At 38.1% G+C, this 26,213-nt stretch overlaps 1 protein-coding gene across 1 annotated transcript; it reads right to left on the minus strand.

Moving 5' to 3' along the window:
• Positions 1 to 1,303: 1,303 nt before the first annotated feature.
• LOC139712509 (tetratricopeptide repeat protein 29-like) lies at positions 1,304 to 16,123 on the minus strand. Its single transcript, XM_071624324.1, has 10 exons — positions 15,988 to 16,123; positions 11,668 to 11,999; positions 10,402 to 10,625; positions 9,589 to 9,774; positions 8,965 to 9,183; positions 8,666 to 8,751; positions 7,935 to 8,026; positions 6,387 to 6,510; positions 5,185 to 5,416; positions 1,304 to 3,249 (listed from the first exon to the last, which is right to left on the minus strand). The coding sequence occupies exons 2-10, from the start codon at positions 11,889 to 11,891 to the stop codon at positions 3,236 to 3,238; spliced, it is 1,401 nt and encodes a 466-aa protein (XP_071480425.1). The 5' UTR covers positions 11,892 to 11,999; positions 15,988 to 16,123; the 3' UTR covers positions 1,304 to 3,235.
• Positions 16,124 to 26,213: the final 10,090 nt, after the last annotated feature.

The raw sequence follows: 26,213 nt of genomic DNA on the forward strand, positions 1-26,213 counted from the left end.
ATAAGCAAATTCCTGCACTTTCTTTCTCTGCAACTTTACTTATTGCATGCGCAGCATAGCAAACATCTATTCAAAGTCACGTGGATCTGAAAACTGAATGTTTTCCCACAACATGCCTACGTTGTATTATCAGAATGTGGCACACATGTTTACACCGTGGTGCATAAAGAGGCGCCATTATAATGGACATTGTGTTGGGAAGAAATTCCATGGGACCAGTAAAAGACAGCCTTATGAGAGATGTGAAAAGTGGTGTAATTGTAAAGCACAGTGAAGATCTGCAGATTTCCCAGCCTAAAATAGCAAAGTGATGTTTGTTTGAAAGTGCGAAAGTGCTATGACACACACACACATACATATATACATATACATACACATCATTTTTTTTTCTTTCCTTCTTTCTTTTTCCCTTCCCAATTATTTTGATGTCAGTTGACATTGGTTGGTTTCATTTTGTTTTATATTGCTGTCTTTTTTTTTTTCTGAGGGTCCCATATAGTACAAGCTCTGCTTCTTAGTGGGACCCTCCACTTCCATTCTCATCATCAGTTGACTTGTATTACACGCTTTATTAGACTTGTATTACACGCTTTATGTATGTAATCACAAAGATATAATTGTGTTTTTTTCTTCATCTGCTTCTCATTTTCATATGTACTTTGTCAAATCACATTCTGCAATTATTACAAATATCCTGTATGTATGCAATGTATATAATTTCTTTGTTTATTTGATGGAAGAGAAAATAAATTTGAATCTTGAATCTTGAATATATATACACACACACGCACACACACACACACACACACACACACACACACACACACACACACACACACACACACACACACACACACACACACACACACACACACACTATTGTACAGTGCACTTCCGTCATAACAAATCAAGGTTATAACAAAAATCTTGTTTCAACAAAGAAAAAATTCAGGGCCCAAAATTTATCATCTACATTTGTATTGCTGGAAACTGGCAGTCTTGAGGACTTCATACTGGGAGTTGCCTGTATATGAAACATTTCCATTACATGTATCACTGAAACATGAGATTTATTTGTTTCTACAGTGCTCAACTTTTGTCATAACTTAAGCTGTGATTGTATGAATTGTATGATGAAATCATTCAAATCCTTTGCAATGAGGGCCAACTCTATTGCAAACTTGACCTGAGGATAAGTAAGGAAGGTAATCAACTATCTACAGTACCCACTGGTTCCATACGGCATGACTGTAGTGAACCTGTAGCAAAAAGGCGTGGAATGGGAATGCAAAACACAAATAACTTGTTCATCACTGTGATATCTTTTATTGACAATTACAACCAAGATGTACAATCACAGGCTGTATATTACAACACTATTTTCATTTTAAAAAGTGATCCTTCAGTGGATGCCATTACACAGGAAATGCAAACTGCTATGAGAACAGACCTATGTGTAACATGAAGCCCTTATCTTACCCTTTCTTTTCATCTTGATACACGGATATCACATAAAAAAAGATATTTAGACAACTTCACAGTCGGTGGCCTTGTTGGACAAGAAGATGCTCTCTATGCCTTTGCAAAGTCTAAAGTCAGACAAAAGCTGTTTAGCTAAGAGGACCATCAATTTGTGTCAGAATTTTTTTTTTTTTTGGACATGTTTTGGGCATTGACCACAGCATTGCAAATCTTTCATTAGCCTCATGAAAATTACCAAGTAAATGTTCATGTCTGTGCTTTTTTTATCACATAAAGAGTGCATATACTTTACAACTGATGTATGGAGGAGTGGATGAGACACCCACCCCAACGTAGATCTTGAGGTCATCAGGAATTCCTGTCAGAGCAATTCTAACTTGAGCTTTGTTGCACCACACAGTAGAACACTCTGGCTAAAATCAAGTTTGTTTAATGGAAATCAGAATGTATGACATCCAAAACAAACCTGTCTGGTTACCCAGGGGTGTAAACACAGGACAGCACAGCAAAGTTTAATCCTCATAAGTGACCACAAGAGTTACTGAATTCCTTGAACCCTATAAATATCCTATCCAAGTGAAGGATATCTCATATCCACTACACAAAGCCATCCATGTCATCCATCCTTACTCATACAAGTGCTTGTAAATGCATAATGCATTACACGATCTACAACATGGTGCTAATTTGATCCAGTGATTCACAACCATTGATACAGGGAGCACCACATGGCACAACACAAGGAATCTAGGCTGCGTTAGAGCACTCAAAAGCGAACCCAACCAAACCAAACCATACCGTATCATACTATACCATACCATGCCTGACTGGGAGCGTTCAAGTGCTCTGTGGAGATAGCATGATACCTCACGAGTTATTTTAGACTCAAATCAGAGGGTTCACACATTTTGAAGCAACCAACTCATTCACCTCGCCTACCTACACTACATACAGGTGTCCCTAACAAAGAGAATCAACTTCTCATGCCAACTTCTGGTGCAGTACGGTACGCTTTTGAAGTATATTAGCAAGTGGTCTATTTTTGGCTCAGTGATGTACGGTACACTTTGGGATCATTCGAGCGCTCCCCTGGCTCAGGTATGGCATGGTATGGAACATTTTGGGATATCGCTTGAATGCACCCACTGAGACAAAAATACCTGACAGTTGAAGTAAATACCTGGTTAATCTATTCTGTTGCAGGTTTTCAACTTAAGTCCACTAAGATGACTGTGGCAACAACTGTGGCACTACTTTATATGTAAGGCTGTCCTCAGTCGCATACATTCATACATAAAAATGAACTGTAAATGCCTGTTTCTTATGAACTAATTTTCTTTGATGACACTTTGGTACGGTATATTATTACCTTGGTCACCAAGGATATGCATAGCTGACAGAACGTAAATACCTGTAAAAGAACATGGATTGTTCTTGCTTTGGTATGGACCCGAACCCTTATAGATGAAAAAAAAATAATAATCATAACAATGATAATAATGTCTGATCACTTTGATATCGATAGATTCCACCGAAAAAAATACTGATATTTACAGTCTGTACATTTTTCTAACTGTACACGTTGTAAATAGTCCTATGTACATCTATCCGATAGAGACTTATACAAGCTGGACGGCAATACATTATACGTTGTGCTCCTCCTCCAGGGGGTCCACTTTGTAGAACAGTGTAGTTCCTTGACAGTGGATCCATTTGGTTTGATGGTGAAATGGTGAATGCTTCCAGAGACACATCAGTGTTTGCCATCTGTTGAAAATATGACCATACGGGGACTTTTATTATGGAGCAGTCCTACATGAGGAACAGGTTGCAGTTTCTGTCAAAGAGAGCCCGCATCTCCATTTATACATTATTTGGGTTGTGTCAGCAAATTACCTAAATTTCCTTGTCACAGTTGTAAAATTAGCATTATTGACACAGTTCCTTGTCATTCCAGTTGGCCCATGTCCAAGGCGTTCAATTTGTTATTAACTAATGCTGGTGTTAGTTCCTCGTCATACCTGCTGCCTTTAATATGTTTGAGGAATTAAATTTGCTATTTACTGACACTGGCTGTAATCTTCATAATAATCTTTATTGACTCATTTAACAATACGAAATGTGAGAACCTTTGATCTACATGACATACAGTTGGCAGCAGAATTATTCAACCCCCTTGCATTATGGACACTATGGCAAATTAAATAACATTACAATTACTAAATCATATACAAGTGGTGAACAGATAGTTTATTACAAATAATTACCTGATCAATAGTCTTTGATTTGCATATAGTTAGAAACTTTGATCATTCATGCATGAAGAGATACAGTCTAGTGAGCACATTATAGTCATTTCAGATCTTTCTGTGATCACTGAAGCATGACGTGTTATGGTCTGATGATCACGATTAATTTCTTTTGTTTTTATGGAATTTTAAATTATATCTTGCCATTCTATACACAACTCTTAGCATTTCAATGGGTTATATTCATTTTGACATGACTTAAACTTTGACTTATTAATATCATATGGCTATAAACCTTTGTACAAACTCTATGGTGGCAACTTTCACTAGAAATTAGTTCATTCAAATATTTTTGTACAATGAAAAATACCAATTGAAATATTAAGAATCCTACATCATATTCAGTCATATAGTGTCACCTATCAAAACATTGAGTGAACAAACCATGTTCAACAAAGCATTTCACGTTACGCTTCAGTGATCACCGAAAGGACTGAAAATGACCATAAAAGTGCTCACTGGACCTTATCTCTTTATACATGAATGATCAAAGTTTGTAACTATATGCAAATCAAAGGCTATTATACTGATCTGTTATTTACTTGTAACAAACTATCTGATCACCACTTGTATGATTTAGTAATAATCTGCAGTTATAATGTAATTCATTGTGCCAGAGTGTCCAAAATGCAAGAGAGGGGTTGAATAATTTTGCTGCCAACTGTACATGCAACAAGTAAAGCAAATACAGCTCTCTAAAACAATATATCACATCATTACTACCCACAGGGCATTTTTTTTTTACACCTGCCCATATACAGTACATATGAAAGTCATATTCACACATTATCATGGAAGTCTTGTGCCGCAGGACTGTACACAAGTCGCTTGTGTCTGATGTGATTGCCATATAAATCTCAATATGTTTCTAAATACAGCAGAATAATGTTGGTGTATTTGCTCCAAGACACTGACATGGTTCTTATTTAAAGGAAACCGAAACCCAAAGAGAAAGGGGGATTGAGTGAAAGCAGCAACATTAGTAGAACACATCATTGAAAGTTTGAGGAAAATCAGACAATCGATGCAAAAGTTATGAATTTTTTAAGTTTTGGTGTTGGAACCGCTGGATGAGGAGACTACTACAGGTTATGACTTCATGTGTGGACAAAAATATAAAGAAAATATAAAGGGAATTCCACAAAAATCCACTTTTCTAGCATAATGAAAGAGCACTTGACTAACTGCTTTCAGAAAGCAGGGGGAATAATTGCTACCCTCAACATATGTCAGTATCAAGTTGATGGAATGTGTAATTTTCATGATTTCAATTGTCCGATTTTCCTCAAACTTTCACTGATGTGTTCTACTAATGTTGTTGCTTTCACTAAATCCACAATTCTCCATGGGTTTCGGTTTCCTTTAATACACCTTAAGCAACTGCTTTCCTTACCTTCTGATTCTGCGACGACAAAAGCGTCATTCCTGACATCTTTCCAGTTCATGAGGTGTGACATGACTCTCCGTGAAGGGTTCTCAACAAGGGAGACAAATGCTGTTAATGCCTTGTGCGCAGCAGCAATACCAAACTGTGTTCTTGATTCCTCGATGATCTCAGCATCTCCCATGGTGCGGGCAATTGTGTAGGCCTTGCCAAAGAAGTGTGAAGCCTTTTCGTATTCACCCTGAGAGGGAGTAAGAACATAAATAATGATGATGCCCTGAGGAGTTTGAGATGACTGGCAGGCAAACTGATTGTACATGACCATGCAACTTTATCACCATAAGGGTCACTTTCTCTTGCATCTACATAGAGATCCCATGTATGACCGTCACAAATCTTGAACCTAGCACAATGCTTCATTTCTTCAGTGTTTCAAGGTAATTCAAATATTTATACATTTATTATAGACACCGATCATGTGGTAAATGCAAGATAAGGAAAAGACGAACAAAAAGGCGGGGAGACAGACAAATGGAAAACAGCTAAACTGTAGGTCTGATACACATAAAAGAATACCTGAGGGAGACAGAAAATACAAAGGAAGGGAGGAGATGAAGTAGGATGAAACAAAAAGGTACATGACATAGAATTATATAACACAAATACAAAAAATGACCAGCTTGTGAAAGACAAAGGAAAAGAAAAGAACAAATGCAAAAGAACAAAAATAGAGAATCTGAATGGAAAGAGGTGGACACAGGAGAAATGAGAGAGAAGGAAAGAAAATGGAGGAGAAAGGTGCAAAATACAGAGGAAGAGGAGAAAAGGAGTAGGGGGGAAAGGTGTTCTAAATAGACAGTTAGCAGGTGAAAAGTATGTTCCTCATGAGAAAAAAGATATTGCCACATCTATCCTATCAAGATCTTTTTTTTTTCTCTTTCTCCTGATTCCCCAGATGATTTTTGTTAGAAGTCCACTGACCAAACTATAAACCTCACACTATATCCTAATGCCTTATCCTGGATCAACCCTGAACTTCGAGGTCAACCCAGACCTAATGTAGCGTCGACCAATACCCTTATCCAAATCCCTGAATTCTGGTTGTATCATTACTGACAGATCAAACAGCAATTGGACATTAAAGGCCAACAAGAAGAGTTTACGAGCAAAAGAAAGGCGAAGATGAGGCACAGACAAGAATGGCGACTCACCAAAGAGTTGTAGATGGCACCCAGACAACGACATGCTTGACTCATTGACTTCTCTTCTCCACTGTTCTCAGCAATCTCCACGAACATCTCTAGATATGTAACAGCTTCATCCCGCTTGCCTTGCCTATGATGGATAATACATTAAGAACAAAGGAAATAGATAACTCTTCGCTTGATTTACAGATAATGTCAATGTACGGATTATAAGTGCTTAATCACCAGAAATTCACTCCTTCAACAGATTTTCTCTTGGCCTATATAAACAGGACCTAGGGTGCATGAACTGTACTGAATATTTGTGAAGATTAGGCTGCAGCCATATAGTACTTGCATACTCTCAGTGGACAACATTGTATTTGTATAAACATTGCTACAAATACTTCTTAACAAGTGCAAGGTAGCAAACTATCTTCCATTGAGAATTCCTACTAGAATGATACATGTTTTATCTACAATTTACCACCGTTACTACAGTGCTCAAACATGATCTTTGTAAAATGCTTGAAATGATGAATATCATACAGATATTGCCTTTGGTGTGAGGTGTGATTTGATATTCGAAGTCTCTGCAGGAGTTATATTTTCCCTAAGTGCGCATCGCTGAGGGAAAAAAATTGTCTTGAGGGGAAATCAAAACTCCCAAGGGACTGTCATAAGTTGACTTAAAATGATAGACAGGGCAATATTTCTTACCACATCATTTTAATCTAGCCAGGCTGGCATTGAGTCAAATTCTGAAATTGTATTACCTGACATAGTATCACTGCTCGCGATATAACAATTCTGATTCCCACTGCATTAGTCATGTGATTGCATTATGATCAGTCACTTACCAGTATTTATGTAAATCATTTAACATGAGGCGCGGTCAAATTGGCAAAACATCGAGAACTTTAAGATCGCGATCTTTAAGATCTTTAAATTTTGCCAGTGTGACCACAAACTTCCCGCGAAACTTCCCACATCAACTAGGGATTTTTCCCCCACCCCCTCCAAACTTCTCGATCTTTTGCCAGTGTGACTGCGAAAAACTGAAACTTCATGATCTTTGTCACGTGACCAGTCCACCACATGCTTGCGGACAGTGTCTCCGAAGCGCGAGGCCATTGTCATGTACAGGCGTGGATTGTTACGTCACAATCACTAGCCATCAGAAGGCACGCTGTTTCTTCTTTCTTGCGCGCGCGCACTGATGATCCAACTTCTCGATCCAAAAATCGAGAAGTTTGACTGCCAGTGTGACCGCACGACAAAAGATCGCGAAGACTTCGCGATCTTAAACGTCTCGATATTTTGCCAGTCTGACCATGCCTATGATGTAATTTTAATATAACAGGACATTGTGATTTAGCACCTGCCAAAAGCAGCAGCATGATCCCTCACAATAGTGCATAATGCCAACACACAGTAACATATGAGGCTCACATTACTTCCAAAGAAAAGGCCTTCCCCTGCAACAGAGGTCAAAAATGACAAGATGCTTAATAATCATGATGCCCTGTGTGTAAAGATCATACATATTAAAGACAAGAGTGTGGGTTTACTTACTTTTCATACGATTTTGCAATTGCTTCGCAGGCCTGTCCAATGCCTTGTTGGTCTTTGTACCTTTTGCAGATATCGAGGTAGCCTTGAAGATACTGGAAATAAAGCATTAGAGATACTATGAGTCACAGCATACTTTTGCATGGTGTGTAATAATTCACCTTCACTTCAGTCTACATCACATCTCAGACATGCTATAAAATGTTTCTCATATATCCACAAAAAGCTCAAAGGTAGCAAGGCTTATTGCTTAATCGCAGTAATACAAGTCCCAGCAGGAGCGCAACTCTTGTAAGTCTTCATCCAGATGATTCCAGAATGGAGCACCAGGGACAGAATATGACCTCTTCAGTTTGTGAGCATTCTGATAGAAAGTGTGCATTTCATTTCTTATGAAATGAATATTACACCTGCTGCTATGACATTCAGTCACCCACAATGAAATGCTTCTGATCCATCAAACTTTTTAAAATGCTTTACTGCTGCTGGAGTCCAAAGCATGAGCAAAGTTAAGTGATGGCAATAGTTGTGCACTAAGATTATGATCAACTATCTATCATACACATCAGATTGTTGATTATTTGGAGGTTGCCTGTATCTCCATTGAAAGCAAGCAAACAAACAAACAAACAAACAAACAAACAAACAAACAATGTATTTCTGGCATCAATTACAGAGCATGGTTCAGTGACTGAGCGACCAATTTTATGAAGCCACACAGACAATGTACTTACCATCAGGGCAGTGTCGCAGTCTCCACTCTGTTCATATGCCAGTCCAAGACGGTAGCTAGCCTCCCCCTCTTTGCGACCATCTTGGCCTGCACATCAAGGACCAAGGAAGACCAAAAATGGTGGAGAACAGTTAGACAATACATTAAAAATTCTTGCCATTAACTACTTCTTCTTCTTTTTACAAACAGGTGTTGCTAACTGTAAAAATCTGTATAGAATCTTTATTTGTGGTATAATACGAAGCATTGTTATGGTATGATAAATGGTAACGTTAACTGCTTGTAAATCTGTTTACTCACTCTCTTTGGCCATCTCAAATGCTTTGAGCAAGAAGTTGATGGCTTCCTGGAAGTCTGTGTCTGTTCCTCTGTGGAATGTCTCCGCCATGGCAGTGTACAGGCGTCGCAGGTGCTCGCATGCAACTGAGTGCAGAGAAGTATTATCTGATGTCATCCACTCCTTGGCATCAGTCAGTGTGTAGAATGCTTCAAAGTGGTTGGCTGCTGCAGTTAATTCTCCTAGAGGATAAAATGTACACAGAGAATTCCTCTTTATAGCTTGTTTGATTTAAATTCTAACACATATAGTAGTCTTAAGACTTCTTTTTTTTTTTGAAAGAGAAAGTTTGACAAGTTATTGCACGTACTAGAAATTGTTTCATGCATCAGTAGTACCAGATTTGGTTTGACTGATTTTACTGTATGTGCAATCATTGGAGCCCTCCAACTATTGTAAACTTACACACTGACAAATTGTCGCTAGACTTGATGTTTTGTCATGATCTCTCCCATCACTGTAGTCTTACACAAACATTCTCCAAGGATGTGACCCATCTTGTGCACCTAGATTAGATTTACCTCAATATTACAGCTCTACATGACACTGTTACAAACGCAAAACCTCACAATGTACGATGGACTTACTTCTCCTCTCATAGCCAAGACCAATATAGCAGTGAGCTTCAGCCTCCTTCCGATCCCCACCATCTGCAATCTTTGTAGCTGTCTCCAGGCAGGACTGAAAGAAGTGGTCAGCCAGCCAAAGGTCATTCCAGTCCAAGAAGTACTTGGCAAGTTTTTCCCTCTCTTCATACACTTTGGCCATATCGTCTGTGAGGTAGACATGCATGAAGTCTTCATTGCATAGATACATACCACTACCAAGCAAATACATTATACAAAATGTACATGTGGTATACTCATTCCATCATTCACAACTTAACACACTCGATTTTCTGTGAAATGTTGACTCTTATAAGTGAGAATACAAAGAGGGTAGAGTAGACATAACTTTAGTTTTATCTTCTTTTCAAATATACATCACCACACAGTCTATCACAAAGTAGAATACACAACTACAAAAACAGTGGCATTACTTAGGTTTTCATATACACTGATTGTAAGCAATAGCATGTGGTTTATATTGCAGGTTCTCCCTCTTTTGTTCATCTTGAATTATTTTGCAAGGGGCAAACTACATAATGACAGCACTGTTTCTTTGTCATAACTGAGAACTATGCATCTGTGTAAAGTGTATAGTGTATGTTCATATAACTATGATGACACACAACCACAATGTAAATGAAAGTATCTTTTTTTTACATTCAGCAGACTATACATAAATATATGAACATACAATAAAAGCACAAACCAAGCTATTTCAGGGTGAGTGCATTTTAATGCTTTTCAACACTCGGTGCTATACATAGGCTATAGGGACATGAGTAATCAACACACCATGCCTGAGGGCAAGCTCTGCAGCAGTGAGGTGTGTCTTCATCTGCCTGAGCTTCTCGTGCTGGTCTGCCAGCAGGGTCCTGTCCTGGAGCAAGGAGTCCGCCCCAGCATCCTCCACAATCTTCTGCTGGTGCTTCACCAGGGCAAAGATCTCGGAGAAGGAGCGATGGAAACCCCCCTGCAGAACCTCCAGGCACAGATTGTGGAAGAAGGTGTTGCGGTACCTGGGAATGTGTGAAGGGATACACAAGAAGTTGGCCTTAAGATACAAATACCTAATCCTTTGAATACTTTTCATAATACGATAAGTATACGAATCATATTTTCAGGATGACCTATACAAGATTAGTCCAGTGCAGATGGCTGGTAGTTAAATTTCTGTATGTTTACTACACTAATCAATCGCTAGCATCAACAATACACTAGCTATTCTTCCTTTACAATATGTTGTATACTCTAAAACATGATATATTCGCGGCATGAATTTTTCGCGAATTGGAGCCGACGGCCTTTTTTGCGGCATGAAATTTTCGCGAACTGCCACTGGCATTCAATGCATATAGTGTAGACAAGAACTTTCGCGTGCATTTTAATTTCGCGAATCTTGTTGCTCGCGAAATTAAAATGCACGCGAACATTCCTCGTTTTACAGTATTTTGCTGTGTTTCTAGTATTGTTGACCATCTGATATTTGCAAAATTAACAGCTCACAAAAACATTGCCCCCATAATGCAAATACGCTGTACAAAATGTATATCGTTTCCAAGGTGGGAAATAACAGACTATTCTCCTGAAGATGGAGAATACCAATTCAAGAAATATCATACTCATCTGGGACCTGAACATAGCATGAAAAATGTGGCAAAGTATCTTGCCACCCTTGAAACATTCTTCGTCTCAAAATACACATATACTCGTAGCTGAAGAGAGCATGTAATGATATCATTAGAGAAATTCCATTTGTTTAAAGAGGCTCCCAAATAGTTTGAAACCTTTAAATCCTACAGCCTCTCTTTCAAGGCAATAGAAATATCTACACTTATAAAAGATGCCTTTTCAGTGATTTCCAGACACTGATTTCAAGTAATTTAAGTTTACATTGCATCAGTGACTAGCAATTGAAAGCTGCAGAGGAATAGAAGACTACTGGTACTCAAAGTGAGATTAAATTGTTTTAAATATAGTGCTTCTGGTGCTGTTATTGACTTAGTGTTACCCAGGTAATAGTTCTAAGGCATGGCAAAAGCTTCCCATGCATTGACTTACTTTTGTGCTTCTTGTTTGCTCAGTTGTGGACTCTTGTTCTTGGCAGACCCATGCTTGAGTGAAAGATCCCGGTCTCTCCTGCCCGGCAACCTATATTTTTGCTTATTGTGGAGTTCTGCTGGTCTCACTTTGTTGGGTGGACTGGGTATTCGGTGCTGAATAACTGGGTCAAGGATCGGGGAGTGGCCCCTCATGTTGTGAATGGCTGGCAATGGAGCAGCCATCTTGACGAAGACTGCTTGTCAGATATCTCCACCTAAGCAGACGTCACAGCTGATGTTGAGTGATATTCAATTACACATATATGCCCTCAATATGCTCTAGAAGGTACACTGCACAGATAAAAAAAGAAAATGTGAAATTCACAAACTTGTAATTGTTGGTTTCTGGTTTGCTTTTAAATGATCAATGTTGTCAGCAGAGCTCACATAAAGCATGTCATATTATTTTCTGACAACTTTTATCACCTTTAAAAATTTTGCAAAGTTCATAACACCCATGCACACAGGACACATTGTTAGTATAACCAAATGTCCCATTGTGATAATATTTGTACTTGTAGAATGCATGCCAAACAATACACATAATACACAACATGAAACTTTTGTCAAATTTCACAAGGAGCAAAGATTTGCAAAAGTAAAAATAAAAATGCACATCAAAGGTTTTATCTACCCAATGCATTGAATGCCAGTGGAAATTTGCAAAAGTTTCATGCCCTGAAAAAGGCCATGGCATTGACTCCTTTAAAAAAGTTTCATGTCGCAAATGTTTCTGGTTTCACAAAACAAAGTTGGAGTACTTTCACATTCTGAATTTTATGTACAATTCCAAGAACACTTTCACGGAAAAACCATTAAATTCACTGTGCCTAAGTCGAATAAGATTTTATTGTGTAATAAATCACTGTCAAAATCACAAGACGCCAGTTTTTGTTTACATAAGACCTAGCCCGACCAGACAGGTGACAAAAAAATGATCAAAAGTATCAAAATTCAAAGCGATCGCATGCGATCGTCGAACTCTCTTCGTATTTGGAGGTCCGCTGGTACAGCCCTGTCGCGCTACGTCCGTACAGCGACTGGGCTGTGTATAGTCTGTGTATGTTTGCAGTCTGCGCTGTGCAGTGGAGTGGTATAGATGAAGCTGCCGAGCTTTCAAAGCGGAAAGTAGGGGGAAGTTACGGGCACGGGCAAATCAGAATTACACCTCTACACACATTTCAAGCCACGGTATGGTAAACTGGAATCAATCACTGCTCAAATATCGTTCATATTCACTTCCCCAAGGTTTAACAAGGGTGTAAAGTAATCAGACCTGTGCCAATACTAATGCACTGTCGATGCAAAGTTAGCCGCGGCCCTGCCGGGCGACCCGTGCTGCGGTACACCTCTTTGGGCACACCTCTCCAGCTCTCGGCTCCAGGAGTAGACAACATACATACATATTAATACATAATGTATGTGTAATGTGGTGTAACTGTAAGTCAATTTTTTTCGACTTACGCACAAGTCGAAAATCGCCTATGTCGATGTGTTTTGCTCAGTCCCGAGAAGATCGACTTATGCGAGTTTAACTGTACCTCATCAATTAAGCAAATGCTGTCTTCAATCTTTCGATGCATTGGCAAACTACATAATGTAGAACTAGACAACTACCCAACTAGCCGGACCAGATGCCATGCGACAGCGACAGGGCTGTGTATACATGTAGTTACTAATACCACCAAACCAGTGATATGTGATTTGGACTTCTGCTCACACACTTCAAATATAATTTTTGAGAAAAAAATCACTGAAAATAATATACATTGTATGATTTGTTCATCTTGGATGCTTGATGTTTCAAACCTACGTGAATGAATGTCCTACTGCCCCTTCTGATTTATATAAGAAAAACAGTCTTGTTCATAATTACTCTAGGCCTACTCGTCGGCAAAACTTATTCCATATACCTTGTACACGTACACGCACCACCTTTGCACAAAACACTGTTATTTATTCTGGTCCTAAGCTTTGGAACAATTTGCCAATTGATGTTAAATCTGCCCCAGCTTATCTGTATTCATGCAAAGATTTCAAAAACACCTCCTTGCATCTTTCAATATGTTGATTGATGATAATATGACCTTTAATTAATAACCAATGTATTTACGCATACTTGTACCATATGTCATGACTCTCTCCATTTTTATTTTTCTTCTCTTCCTTCCCCACCTCCCTCTTGTTTTTGTTTCTCACCTCAGCCCTTTATTTATTTTGCAATACATTATACATCATTTCCACTCATCTGCATGTAAATTTTTGGGGACCTTGTTTAACAAGCTGTGCTTGTTAAAGGTCGCCAGGTCCCACACAACATTCCATGTAAAACATCAACCTGGTTCAGTTTTGTAATTATACAAAACAATGTACGCGTCCCTACAAGGGGTTTGTATTACATGTGAATGGTTTGTGAAAATAAATTGAAATTGAATTGAAATTGAATTGACGCTAAATCAGAAAAGAACAATATTGGCATATATAGACTCTAACGTCAATTACCGTATAGTCGCCACTTGTGTGTATTTCCTATGCACTCCCGGGTTGGCAAACTAACGCTAGGCACTGAATTAGTTCGCAGTCCATAGCACGCCACATATTCTTAGCGCGTGTGTTAAACACACACTTCAATGACAATGTAGGATGCATTGTGCTAGACAGAAAGATCCGTCTGTCCGGAGGACTGTTTTATACTTTTGCCATTAACGCTGTCCTCCGTAGACAGACGGAAGGTATCAGTACCCATTGCTGTGTGGATGTTATTAACCACTGTCTCTATGGAAAATTGGGTGAGGTACCTCACCCTTCTCGATTGTGTCTAATTCACGGCCCTAGGTCGGCAAATTTAAGCTTGTATAGTGAAATTAGCTTTTTAAGAATACATTTCACTCACCAGATTAATGAATAATCCAACATTTCAGTAGAAATTTCAACGTAAAACACAGACTACACTGCAGAAACACACACTATGAAACTATTAGCCAATCACACGCGAGGTAGTTTCTACGTGTTTATTTTACTAAAACACGTACCTCGCATGTGATTGGCTTACAGATTCAAAATGGCGACTTACTGCTTGCGAACGGCGATGTTGCGATATAGATAAAATTTCTGCGTTATAACCGAGTTTATGTGAGTATTTCGATTGCACAATGTGAGAAATTTATCCCAAATATTGCTGCATAATGTGTCATGTCATGTCAAACTTGTTTGAATGTTAAAAAAACTGTCTGAAATTTGCTTTATCGTAACGTTTGATCTGTGCGCGACTGCTCCACACAGGAGCCGCAATCATTGACTTCGGTCTGTATACGGAGGGAATCCATGAAGCCAGACGCAGTCTTCGCGGAACATTCCCCGACGGACCAGATACAGACCGATCTTTCGGTCAAGCATTGTGCATGATCGCGTTTGAAAAACTGTTAATCTGCCACCTGAAATCCATTCGAAATCAAAAACATTCTCGCATTGAAAATAGTTTTGTTGCCTGTTAGTGTTACATATGGTAAAATACATTTGGATTACAATTATTTGTGTTTTTATGGAGGAAAAAAGTGAATTAGGAATGTCTTTTGAGAGCGATGAAAATCTGTTGGCCCAGCTGATCTCTGATTGCGGCACGCGTTAGGAATCTAGTCTTACATGCAATGTGAATCAATGTCTGGCGACTTTAGGTAGATGATCTAGTGTAGTGGCGACTTAATACTAATGGTAGTCTAACTGACGTTAGACTTTCTAGAGCATCTATCTAATTGCAATCATGCCAAAAAAACCCCAAAAGAACGTTAGAAATAGAATATCTAACGTTAGAACTAGTCTAACGTTAGGTCTAACTTACATAAGATATCACAGGTCATAGGCTATGACATGACATAGGTCATAATAGGTCTACAGCAGTGCCAGAGCCAAGGCTAGACTACAATTTGTACTTTTGAATAGCAATTCTTGTAGATTAGAATCTAACAACATAACGACAGTCGACACAAAGATACAAAAGATAATACAGTCTAGTCTAGTGTAAACATTAATCATGAGTAAAAGGATATCTACATAAGTGTAAGGATATCTACTGGAACCTTACAAGGTTTTTCTAACATTCTAAACGCGTAACAAAACACTCGGCATCCGCGGCGGCAGCAAGTGGTGTGCGTCACGCTGTGCAAACTGTCTGTGACTGTGGAAAGGCGATGATCGAACTGCAGACTGCTGTGCAGTAGGTTAGTGAGTGAGGTGAGGCACTCCTAATCACAGGATATAATATACACAAAATGTTACTTACCTCAAGTTCCCTTATTACATTTTAAGCTACATGTTGGCTCAAACGTACATTTAGGCTACTGGCGTACTCATATGATCTGTATTATTGTCACAAATCTATAAAAGAGTATAAAATTGGTAGTCTTGTCACAAATTTCCACGATGGGCTGGCTGACAGGCGTTGCTGTTGTTATGGGAACTTTCAGGCACTTTCAGCTAAAGTGATTTTAGTAAGTTAAAATATATATTTAAAAATATAAAAATTATCTGAAAATCATTTAAATAATACAAATATATTAGAATATATATTTATTGATGCATGAAGTTATTATTTATATTTTTTAAATTGCTACAAGAACAGGCCACAAACAGGCATGCTGGTACGCATGCGTTGATGCACTGCCTGTTTATGTTAAATATAGCTATCTCCTAGTTTCGTCCACCGTAGGTACGGTGCGCGTACGGTAATGCACCTGCACTGACGGTTGGTGTAGGTAAGTGGTAGCGCTTGAGGTCAGTGGTCGATGGCAGACTGCGCAACATAAAAGTGGTCATCATTCTGATCATGAGCGGCTCTGGAGATCCCTACCATTTATTTTCCCTGGGCTTTGAGGGGAAATGAAAGGGAAAAAAATGCCGAATTAGACGAGTTTATTTGTTTTGTTTCTGTTTTGTTTTGTTTTGGGTTTTTTTTTTAAAAATCCCGATAGAGATATTAGAAGTGTGTAGGGCCTAAGTGTGTGTCTATCGACTGGAATTATACACGCATTTATAAGAATTTTCGACAATTTTTGTGGCACTTGAACATGGCTGAATGACAAAAGTAGGTATACATACATACACTGTTCATGTATCGAGAACAAAACCATGCTGAGCATTGTGTGGATGAAAAATTATTACATATAGTCTGTTTTATGAAATACGTAGGTCGTAGGTAAACTACACGGATTTTTAAAGTAGATTTCCTAAAGCACTTCCGTAGGGTCGAAGTCTGTAACGGTGTAGCCCTATAAACTGGCTTTTGTTCGCTTTTCAGTTTTAATTCGCACTCAAGGGACAAAACAATGAATTGAACACCAGAATTATAACAATGCATTTTAAAGTTTTATAAACATATCCAGTGGTGTGTGATGCTTAATAAAGGAAAATGTTTTATCTAATCTCTCATATCAAAATATGCATGAAATGTAATGGCCCCTAGCGTTCAAGATGACATTGACATAATATTAGTGACAAGATCAATAGGTTTTATATGAAATAAACAGACTATCGAAATTTCATTGAAATCGGAATAAAGATAGTAAAATGAGAGCATTTCAATGTTGTACATATATTTTACAGATACTGAGTATACCTGAGTATACTAAAAGTTACAATCACCTACAAAGGCAAGTTAGCTAATGTTGTTATAAACCCATAGCTGCTCCATAAACTGGCCCGCAAAAATGTCATGAACATTATATCTGTTTTAGCGACTGCATTAAACCATCTCCCTTAAAGTTATTATTGTGGGATTATTTCAACATAATCATGAATTTATTATTATTTTGTGGTTGCTATAGTACCCCTGTCCCTGTTTCTTGATATCGCAGTGAACCTAAAACCTCCACAAGCTTCTTAATTTATGTCAGAGTGTCATGAAACTTTGGCGATTCTTTTTCATCTATCTGTCTCATGGTACGAAATTCCACTTCAACTTCAAATTTGAATTGCATAAAATGTCACTCATAGAGAGAATTTAAATACTTTATTGCAGTTGTAAGTCTTGACGCGAGGTGGCACACTAATCATGACCGATTCAATTTAGTGAGAAGCTTATACCTCTGAAGAAAAAAAAAAAAAAGATCGCGAAACAAGAGAAACGAAGTGCATTGAACAATGAATTAAATTAATCTTAAGTTACTTGTTTATGAAATGAAAATTCCCTATTGCCCCTTGGAAGTAGTAATAAAAAGATACGAATTAAAAAAAGGTGTTCTTGAAAATCTTGAAGAAAAATAAATGATAGTAAGATGCATCGTGTGCATAAAAGGCCTCACGCTCCTAATTCAACTCGCGCATTGCCTACTTGATGTTATTTTTTACCAAAAAATCATTAAAAATCAGTCAAGTGGAAAATTGCCATCTTTGGCAGTGTTTGACATCGCTTGCGGACAGGAGCTTCTGCAGGCTATGAAGAAGTTGAATAAATCAGGGTTTTTTGTATTTTCATGAATTTTTATTGATATATGAGGTAATTTGCTATTTTTATCGTTTTTGAGAGTGACTGGATGACTAGTCTCGTATGGAGGCTCTCAACTTTTTTTAGAGCTGAAAAACATCCCAGAATATGTTGTTTGCTTGAAAGCAGAGAAAATTTCCCTTCATCTGCTTCAATTTTTTAAAATTCTATGATTCGATCGATTTTTTATGATTTATGGAATATGCTGCATTTAACACAGGTTTCTATAGGAGCCCGGAAAAGGAGCGTGAGGCCAAGATTCACATTTAATAGCGCCCTCTAAAGACAGATTTTTCAGTCTGCAGAAGAGGCAAAAAGGGTACTGAGTATAGAGCATCACAACAAACTGCGTCAATCACTGAGCCAAGTTCAGAAATGCATGTTAGCAGATTACTAACAACAATCACGATTATAATAAGTGATTTTTAGCAAGCTGTTTAGTTAGTAGAGTTTTAGGGTAGAGACAAAGGATTAGTTGTACATAATCAATACGTTAAAAAAAGTCATTGATTGCCGCCGCCCCGCCTCGCCGTCACCGCACCTCTCCCACATTAGAGTGACGTTCTTCCCACATAGCAGGTACACGTTATTCCAACGTTTGAAATGGTTGTTTGGGTTACCGTTGATCTCACAACGTTCTTGTAATGTTATCTTCTGGTTAGCTGCGAAACTAACGTATAATTATTAGTCGAAGGGTAGAGGTTGCAGTAACGTATACTAATTTTAGTTTGATTTTGGTGCTTTAAAAACGGGTAAAGGACCAACGTTGGAGGAGCGTTAAAATTTGGATAGCTCTGGAACTGTCTGGTTAAAAGACCAGCATCGTAGAAATGTTATATTTTGGTTAACTTTAGAGCTTCTGGTAAAAATCAAAACACTAACGTTATAGTAACATACACATGAATGATGGTAAGCTTAGAATTGGTGCTTGCGAATGATGCAGTCCAAATGTGCCGTTGCAGTAACCTTACATTTAGGTTAACTTGGGGTAGTAGGGTACAGTTTGGTTAGCGTTGCAGCAACGTTACAGTTTCGTAAGCTCTGCACTGCCTATTGTTTACAAAACCAACGTTGTATGTATGTTATATTTTGATAGTTTTTTTTAATAGTTTTATAGCACCAATGCTTTATATAGTCAAGCAGTAGGCTATACTGGTTAGCTTTTGTTCTCTGGTTATAGTTAAAAGGCAAACATTGCAGTAACGCAACATGTAGGTTAACTTTAGCCCTTAAATGAACGGGTAAAAGACCAACGTCGTATATCAAAGTTAGAGTTTGGTTAGCTCTGACACTGTCTGGTGCGTAAGTTCATGACTGAAAGACCAATTCACATTCGTAACGTTATATTTCAGACAACTCTAACTTTGATATACGACGTTGAAGTTCCAAAGTTGTCTGAAATATAACGTTACGAATGTGAATTGGTCTTTCAGTCATGAAATTACGCACCAGACAGTGTCAGAGCTAACCAAACTCTAACTTTGCAGTAACCTTACATTTAGATTAACTTGGGGTAGTAGGGTAAAAGACTCATTACTCGCGCATACAAATTTAGAGTATTTTTCAAGTCCTCAGTTTGTTGGTATGAATCGTTATCTATAAGGCCGTCACTATATCTTGATTAGAATTATAAGATTTAATAAGCAAAAAAGACAAGAATTCCATGTTTTGTAAGCTGAAAGACAAACATGATATATAGGCTATAATAACGTTACATTTTGGTTTTCTTTGGTGCCAAAGCTAACACTTAAAGGACAAGTTCACCTTCATAGACATGACGTGGGTTGAGTGAATGCAGCAATATTAGTAGAACATGCATCAGTGAGCATAGTTTGAGGAAAATCCGACAAAGTTATGAATTTTTAAAGTTTCTGCTCAGTCATGGCTGGATGAGAAGACTACTATAGCTTGTGATGTCACATGAGTACAACGGTATAAAGAAAGTATAAAGAAAATTCACCTTATTTTCACTTTTCTTGCATAACAAAAGAACACTCGACTTCTCTCTTTCAGAAGGCAAGGGGAATAATATTATCCTTAACATACATCAGCAGTAAAAAGTCCAAGAAATATGCACTTTATTTAAAAAGTAAAATTTTGTGAAATTCTCTTTTTATTTTCATTATATCGTTGAACGCATGTGACATCACACACTGTGGTCTCATCCAGCAGTAATTACTTTAAAAATTCATAACTTTTGAACGGATTGTCAGATTTTTCTCAAACTTTCACTGATGTGTTCTACTAATATTGTTGCATTCACTCAATCCACATGTACATGAAGGTGAACTTGTCCTTTAAAAGGTAAAGGTATAGTAACGATAAATTACATTGATTAGTTCATTGTCTATGGCATATCAACCCTAACCAGGCCGGGCTTTTTGGGGTGTTCTGTACATTATAGCCAAGGGGGAGTTGATTCAACCCCCCCCCCCCCCCCGAAATCTCGGCCGTCGATAGCACAATCACCATGAAAATTGGCACATGCATTACCTGTGGCGTAATTTACCACACTATACAAAAAGAAATGGAAATTTTCATTATATTAATTGATTATGCTAATGCATAAAATCATACATTTTGCTCTAAATCAAAAAGTAAAGCTCCTAGAATCCAATTTTTTGGTGATAACATCCTTTGCAGCATTCCTAACAATGTACTTGAAAAAAAAATCTGGTATCAAAACTTAATTTCTTATGTATTTTATTGTTTTATGAATTTCTTATGTATTTCTTTGTTTTTCGACATTTTGTTTTATCATTTTTTTCCGCAAAATTTATGACGGAACCTTTTTCAAGCATAATTATGCTAAAAATTAATTGATTTCAGCCTATGAAAGTGAAAATAATCACATCTTTATGAATAAGGTGAGAGAAAACTCCATTTGCATAGACTTTATACACAAAATCACGTTTTTGAGCCATTTTCGGTCTGACAGGCATGTATAAAAGGTCATGCAGCGTCGTAACAGTATGCGCGATTTTCGCGAAAATGGTGTCAAAGACGTGCGAGACTTGAAATTAAAGGGACAAGTTCACCTTCATAAACATAAGGATTGAGAGAATGCAACAAAATTAGTAGAACACATCAGTGAAAGTTTGAGGAAAATTGGACAATCGATGCAAAAGTTATGAATTTTTAAAATTTTTGTGTTGGAACCGCTGGCTGAGGAGACTACTACAGCTTGTGAGTCATATGCGTACAACAGTATAAAGAAAATATAAAGAAAATTCAACATATTTTCACTTTTTTCGCATAATAAAAGAGCACTTGACTTGCCTCTTTCTAAAGGCAGGGGGAATAATATTACCCATAACATCCAGTCGGTAACGAGTCGGGGGAATGTGTACTTTTTTTTCATAAGATGAAATTTTGTGAAATTCTCTTTATATTTTCCTTATATTGTTGTACGCATGTGACATCTAAGTTTTTCACACACTGCAGTAGTCTTCTCATCCAGCGGTTACTGCACAAAAACTTCAAAAATTCATAACTTTTGAACGGATTGTCCGATTTTCCTCAAACTTTCAATGATGTGTTCTACTAATATTGCTACATTCTCTCAATCCTTATGTTTATGAAGGTGAACTTGTCCTTTAAAAAGTCAGCGAACGGCGCGGTCCAAAAATTTTACGCGGCGGAATAGTCGCGAAAAATGTCGAGGGGGGTTGATTCAAACCCCCCCCCCCCCCCCCCGGCCTTTTTAGGGTTAAGGATATGAAAACAAACATTGCAGAGTAATGTTAGATTTAGGTTAACTTTGGTGCATGAATGAACGGTTAAAACCAACCTTGTAGTAACGTCACCGTTTGATTTGCTCTGTCACTGTCTACACTCATTGTGAATATTCATTACCAAGAATTTATTGTTCGAAAAGTAGAAGAAATAGACAAAAACAAAATAAATTTTGAATATTCACGCAAGGACTGAACTTCTTAACTGATGTATTGAAATGTTACCTATACTGTTGTTACATGTTGTAAGCAATTTCAGTTTGTAATGAAGATGTGTTTTCATATTTTGATAATGAAATGTATATCTGAGCAGCAACCAGGTTTTAAGGCACTATAGACCGGGTGTGATATCACAAATCAAATGATGCATTTGATGTTATCATATCAATCTCAGAACGAACAGGTTAAGAGTAAAACACAAAACCGAACACACAGCATAGAGTGTCTTAGGTGAGATAATTTACCTTGTCACATTTAACTTGATGAATTGTCACCAGGAAATGCTTTCATTATTCTTATCCACTCTCTCTTATTTTATCTGTCGCAGTATTGTCGTCTTATTTTACTGTACTTTAAATATGATTAACCTGTCTTACTACTTTCTATCTTAAATCAGGTGTAGATTGATTTGCGGAAATAGGAAGTTCATGTGTATTTAGAAGAGTGGAACCTATAGTGTCTTCTAAAACCAGGCGCCTCACGCAGCGGACTGTGCAGCGCCAGTCATACATAATCTTGCATTGATAAAGAAACCACTGAAAAGTTTGTATAAACATTGTGTGTGTGTGTGTGTGTGTGTGTGTGTGTGTGTGTGTGTGTGTGTGTGTGTGTGTGTGTGTGTGTGTGTGTGTGTGTGTGTGTGTGTGTGTGTGTGTGTGTGTGTGTGTGTGTGTGTGTGTGTGTTATCAATTATTGTAATTATCTCTTAATGTCTTACCAGCTATCCAACTCCAGAAAACTCAGGCTATTCAAAACTCGGTTTCAAGGCTTGTGGCAATGACTAAAAACATAAATGAATGGCACCCGTTTTAACAGCCTTGCGTTGGTTCTATCACCTGTGCATTTATCACCTGTGCATTTAAGATCTGTATGCGTATACCCTACTATCATGACTATAATGTTCACATGGATTTGCTCCGCCGTATCTCTCAGAGATCCTTGGGAAATACGAGCCAATGAGAAAATTAGGATCATCACAGATGGACTTGTATGTAGTACCTTAAATTTCTCATACATTATTTTAATGCAGCTTCGGACATTCTGCCCCTGGATTATGGAATAGCTTCCCAAATATTATACATATATACACAATGATTATATTTAAAAAAAAAGATTAGGAGATCTCCGAAAGCTATAAAAAATTTTTCAAAACTGTAATTCAGTACACGTGAATGTGCCCTATGCAGATCCAAAATTAGGATCATCACAGATGGACTTGTATGTAGTACGGGGGCATCCCACGAGACCGACACCCACGAGTCATACGGTCCACGAGACCGACATCAATAATAGGTCCATGAGTCATACGGCTCATGAGACCGACACTAAGCAAACATAGCCCACGAGACCGACACTAAGTAATAAAGGCTCAGGAGACCGACACTATATAAGCAAAGAAAGCCCACGAGACCGACAGTAGGCAAAAAAGGCCAACGAGACCGACAATAAGCTAAAAAGGCTCACGAGACCGACACTAAGCAAAGAAAGCCCACGAGACCGACAGTAGGCAAAGAAGGCCCACGAGATCGACAGGATAAACAGCGCCATCTACATGTCAATCACCTGTACAGGGTGTTCCATGAACGGAAAAATAACATATTGGCGGGTGTAATTTCGTAACGCTATCAATTGAAAGATGGTGACCATCTACATAATTATGAAGGTCATCAAATATGTATTTCTACATACTTCTGGGGAGGGGGGGGGGGGGGGGCAAGTGTGTCAGGGAGCGACATTGTTATTAAGTAGACAAATTGAATTGTATTCTTCATGCCCCCGCTCCCCCCCCCCAAAAAAAAAGAGACAAAAACACAAATGAATTTAAAAGAGGACAATAACGATGTATGGATTAATTTAGAGCATTGGTAATGCCATCGTGCTATTTTTAATAGGCTTTACCAGTTTTTAGCTAGAAAATGGACAGGATATAAATTTTACCTCTTCTCTTTCCCGATTCACTAGTTACTTATTCTATTTTAGATATTCTACCCTCCTGCTTTGACGTTTTGCAGTAAGATCTATTTGTAATTTTCTCTGTAACTATGATGTATGTCGCAGGGATTCACCTCAATTTTGTGGCTTGTGTTATTCTCTTCCGAACAGTACATTTTATCGTGAAATACATTAGCTGTTCATGGATGCATCTGGTTTTTTCCGAATCCCTAACGCTACCTTAATAGACGATTACGTTATCTTTTATTTTTAATTAATACTAAATCAACACCCTCGCAGGTTTATAGTAGAAAGATCTGTTACACACTTTTACTGTACTTTGTTCATTTTTTTTTTCACAAACACACACCCATGCAAACACAATTAAAGATCCTGATCATTTTTTTTTTTTTTTGGGGGGGGGGGGGGGGGGGGGGGAGGGGCAACTGATGGGCTAACACCCTGCCGGAGATGGCAACTCTTCTTTTCCATCTCTCATATCTTCCTATGCTATTACAGGTATCAGGATATCCTATACAATTTATTGGTCGATAGGTGGCGCTGTTCATCCTGTCGGTTCACTGTGTCGGTCTCGTGGGCCTTCTTTGCTTTAGGGTCGGTCTCGTGAACCTCTTTTGCGTAATGTCGGTCTCGTGAGCCTTGTATGCGTAGCGTCGGTCTCGTGGACCTTTTAAGTGTAGTGTCGGTCTCGTGGGCTTTGTTTGCTTACTGTCGGTCTCATGAGCCTTTTGTGCGTAGTGTCGGTCTCGTGAGCCGTATAACTCCTGGGCTTATTTTACTTGATGTAGAACTCGTGGGCTTTATTTACTCAGTGTCGAACTCGTGGGCTGTATAACTGGTGGGCTGTATGACTTGTGAGCTGTATGACTCGTGGGCTGTATGACTTGTGAGCTGTATAACTTGTGGGCTGTATGACTCGTGAGTGTCGGTCTCGTGACGTGCACCCTGTAGTACGGGCCTATGCATTTAACGCAGCTTCGGGCTTTCTGCCCCAGGATTATGGAATAGCTTCCCAAATATTACACATATACACACAATAATTATATTTTTAAAGATTAGGAGATCCCCGAAAGCTATAATATTTTTTCAAAACTGTAATTCGGTACACGTGAATGTGCCCTATGCAACATTTTGACTGTATTGATTTTCTCAATGTCTTTAACGTAGAAACCTTCTCAAAGGTATTGTACAATACGATAACTTTTTACACTGACTGATTGGTAATCTACACCTCTGTCAAGACAGCTCCATCATGCTGTTAACGCTGATCGTTTGGGTTATTTGAGACAGGCATGATAGTTGTTTTTTCTTTTACAGTTTGCGAACGGTTCTGTGATCAACTTGTGCCAGGCCGTGAAGAACCTGTCCTCATCAGTGCAGCTAACAACATTTCTTCTTCTTCTTCTTCTTTTTAGAATTATGATAACCCCCCCCCAAAAAAAAAAACAAAAAAAACAAACACAACAACAACAACAGCAACAACAACAACAACAACAACAACAATTTGTAACATATCGCATCCAGAGTCCGACCTTCGCTTGAAGCAATCATGGCATGCATGGAAAATAAAACGGTTGAACGAATGTGGGTACGACTATAATAGATTATGAATTCATACCAATTTATTGCAGGATTGAGTCCGTCCAGTGCCTGTAATGCTAACATGCACTTCGCTTTATGAACCTAAACTAACATACATACCAATACACACACACACACACACACACACACACACACATACACAGTACACACAAGATTGAATTTACCCATCCCTATAACATCTAACTATAACATAACTATAACATCCCTACACATACCGATTTTCGCTTGTGTTTCGTCATCTTTCGTAATTAGCATGTTGTACTAAACGCTTATATCATTTCTTTGGAACCTACATCCTACAAGCATTGTTTTTTAGTAGGTTCCTCATATTTACACATCATTTTATTACATGTCCTTTATATACATTTGTGAAATTATGTCTAAAATTGAATGTTGTGTTATACATATTTTACTCCGAAATCAAATGGAATATGAAACCTGAATATGGAATGTGGAAAATGGAACTTGAATTAAAAAAAAAAAAAAAATGTTCATTTAATCTGCATGTTGATAAATATT

The sequence above is a fragment of the Diadema antillarum genome, unplaced genomic scaffold (assembly GCF_040938485.1).
Source record: "Diadema antillarum isolate AM-2024a unplaced genomic scaffold, OU_Dant_1.0 seq00001815_RagTag, whole genome shotgun sequence".
Lineage (NCBI taxonomy): Eukaryota > Metazoa > Echinodermata > Echinoidea > Diadematoida > Diadematidae > Diadema > Diadema antillarum.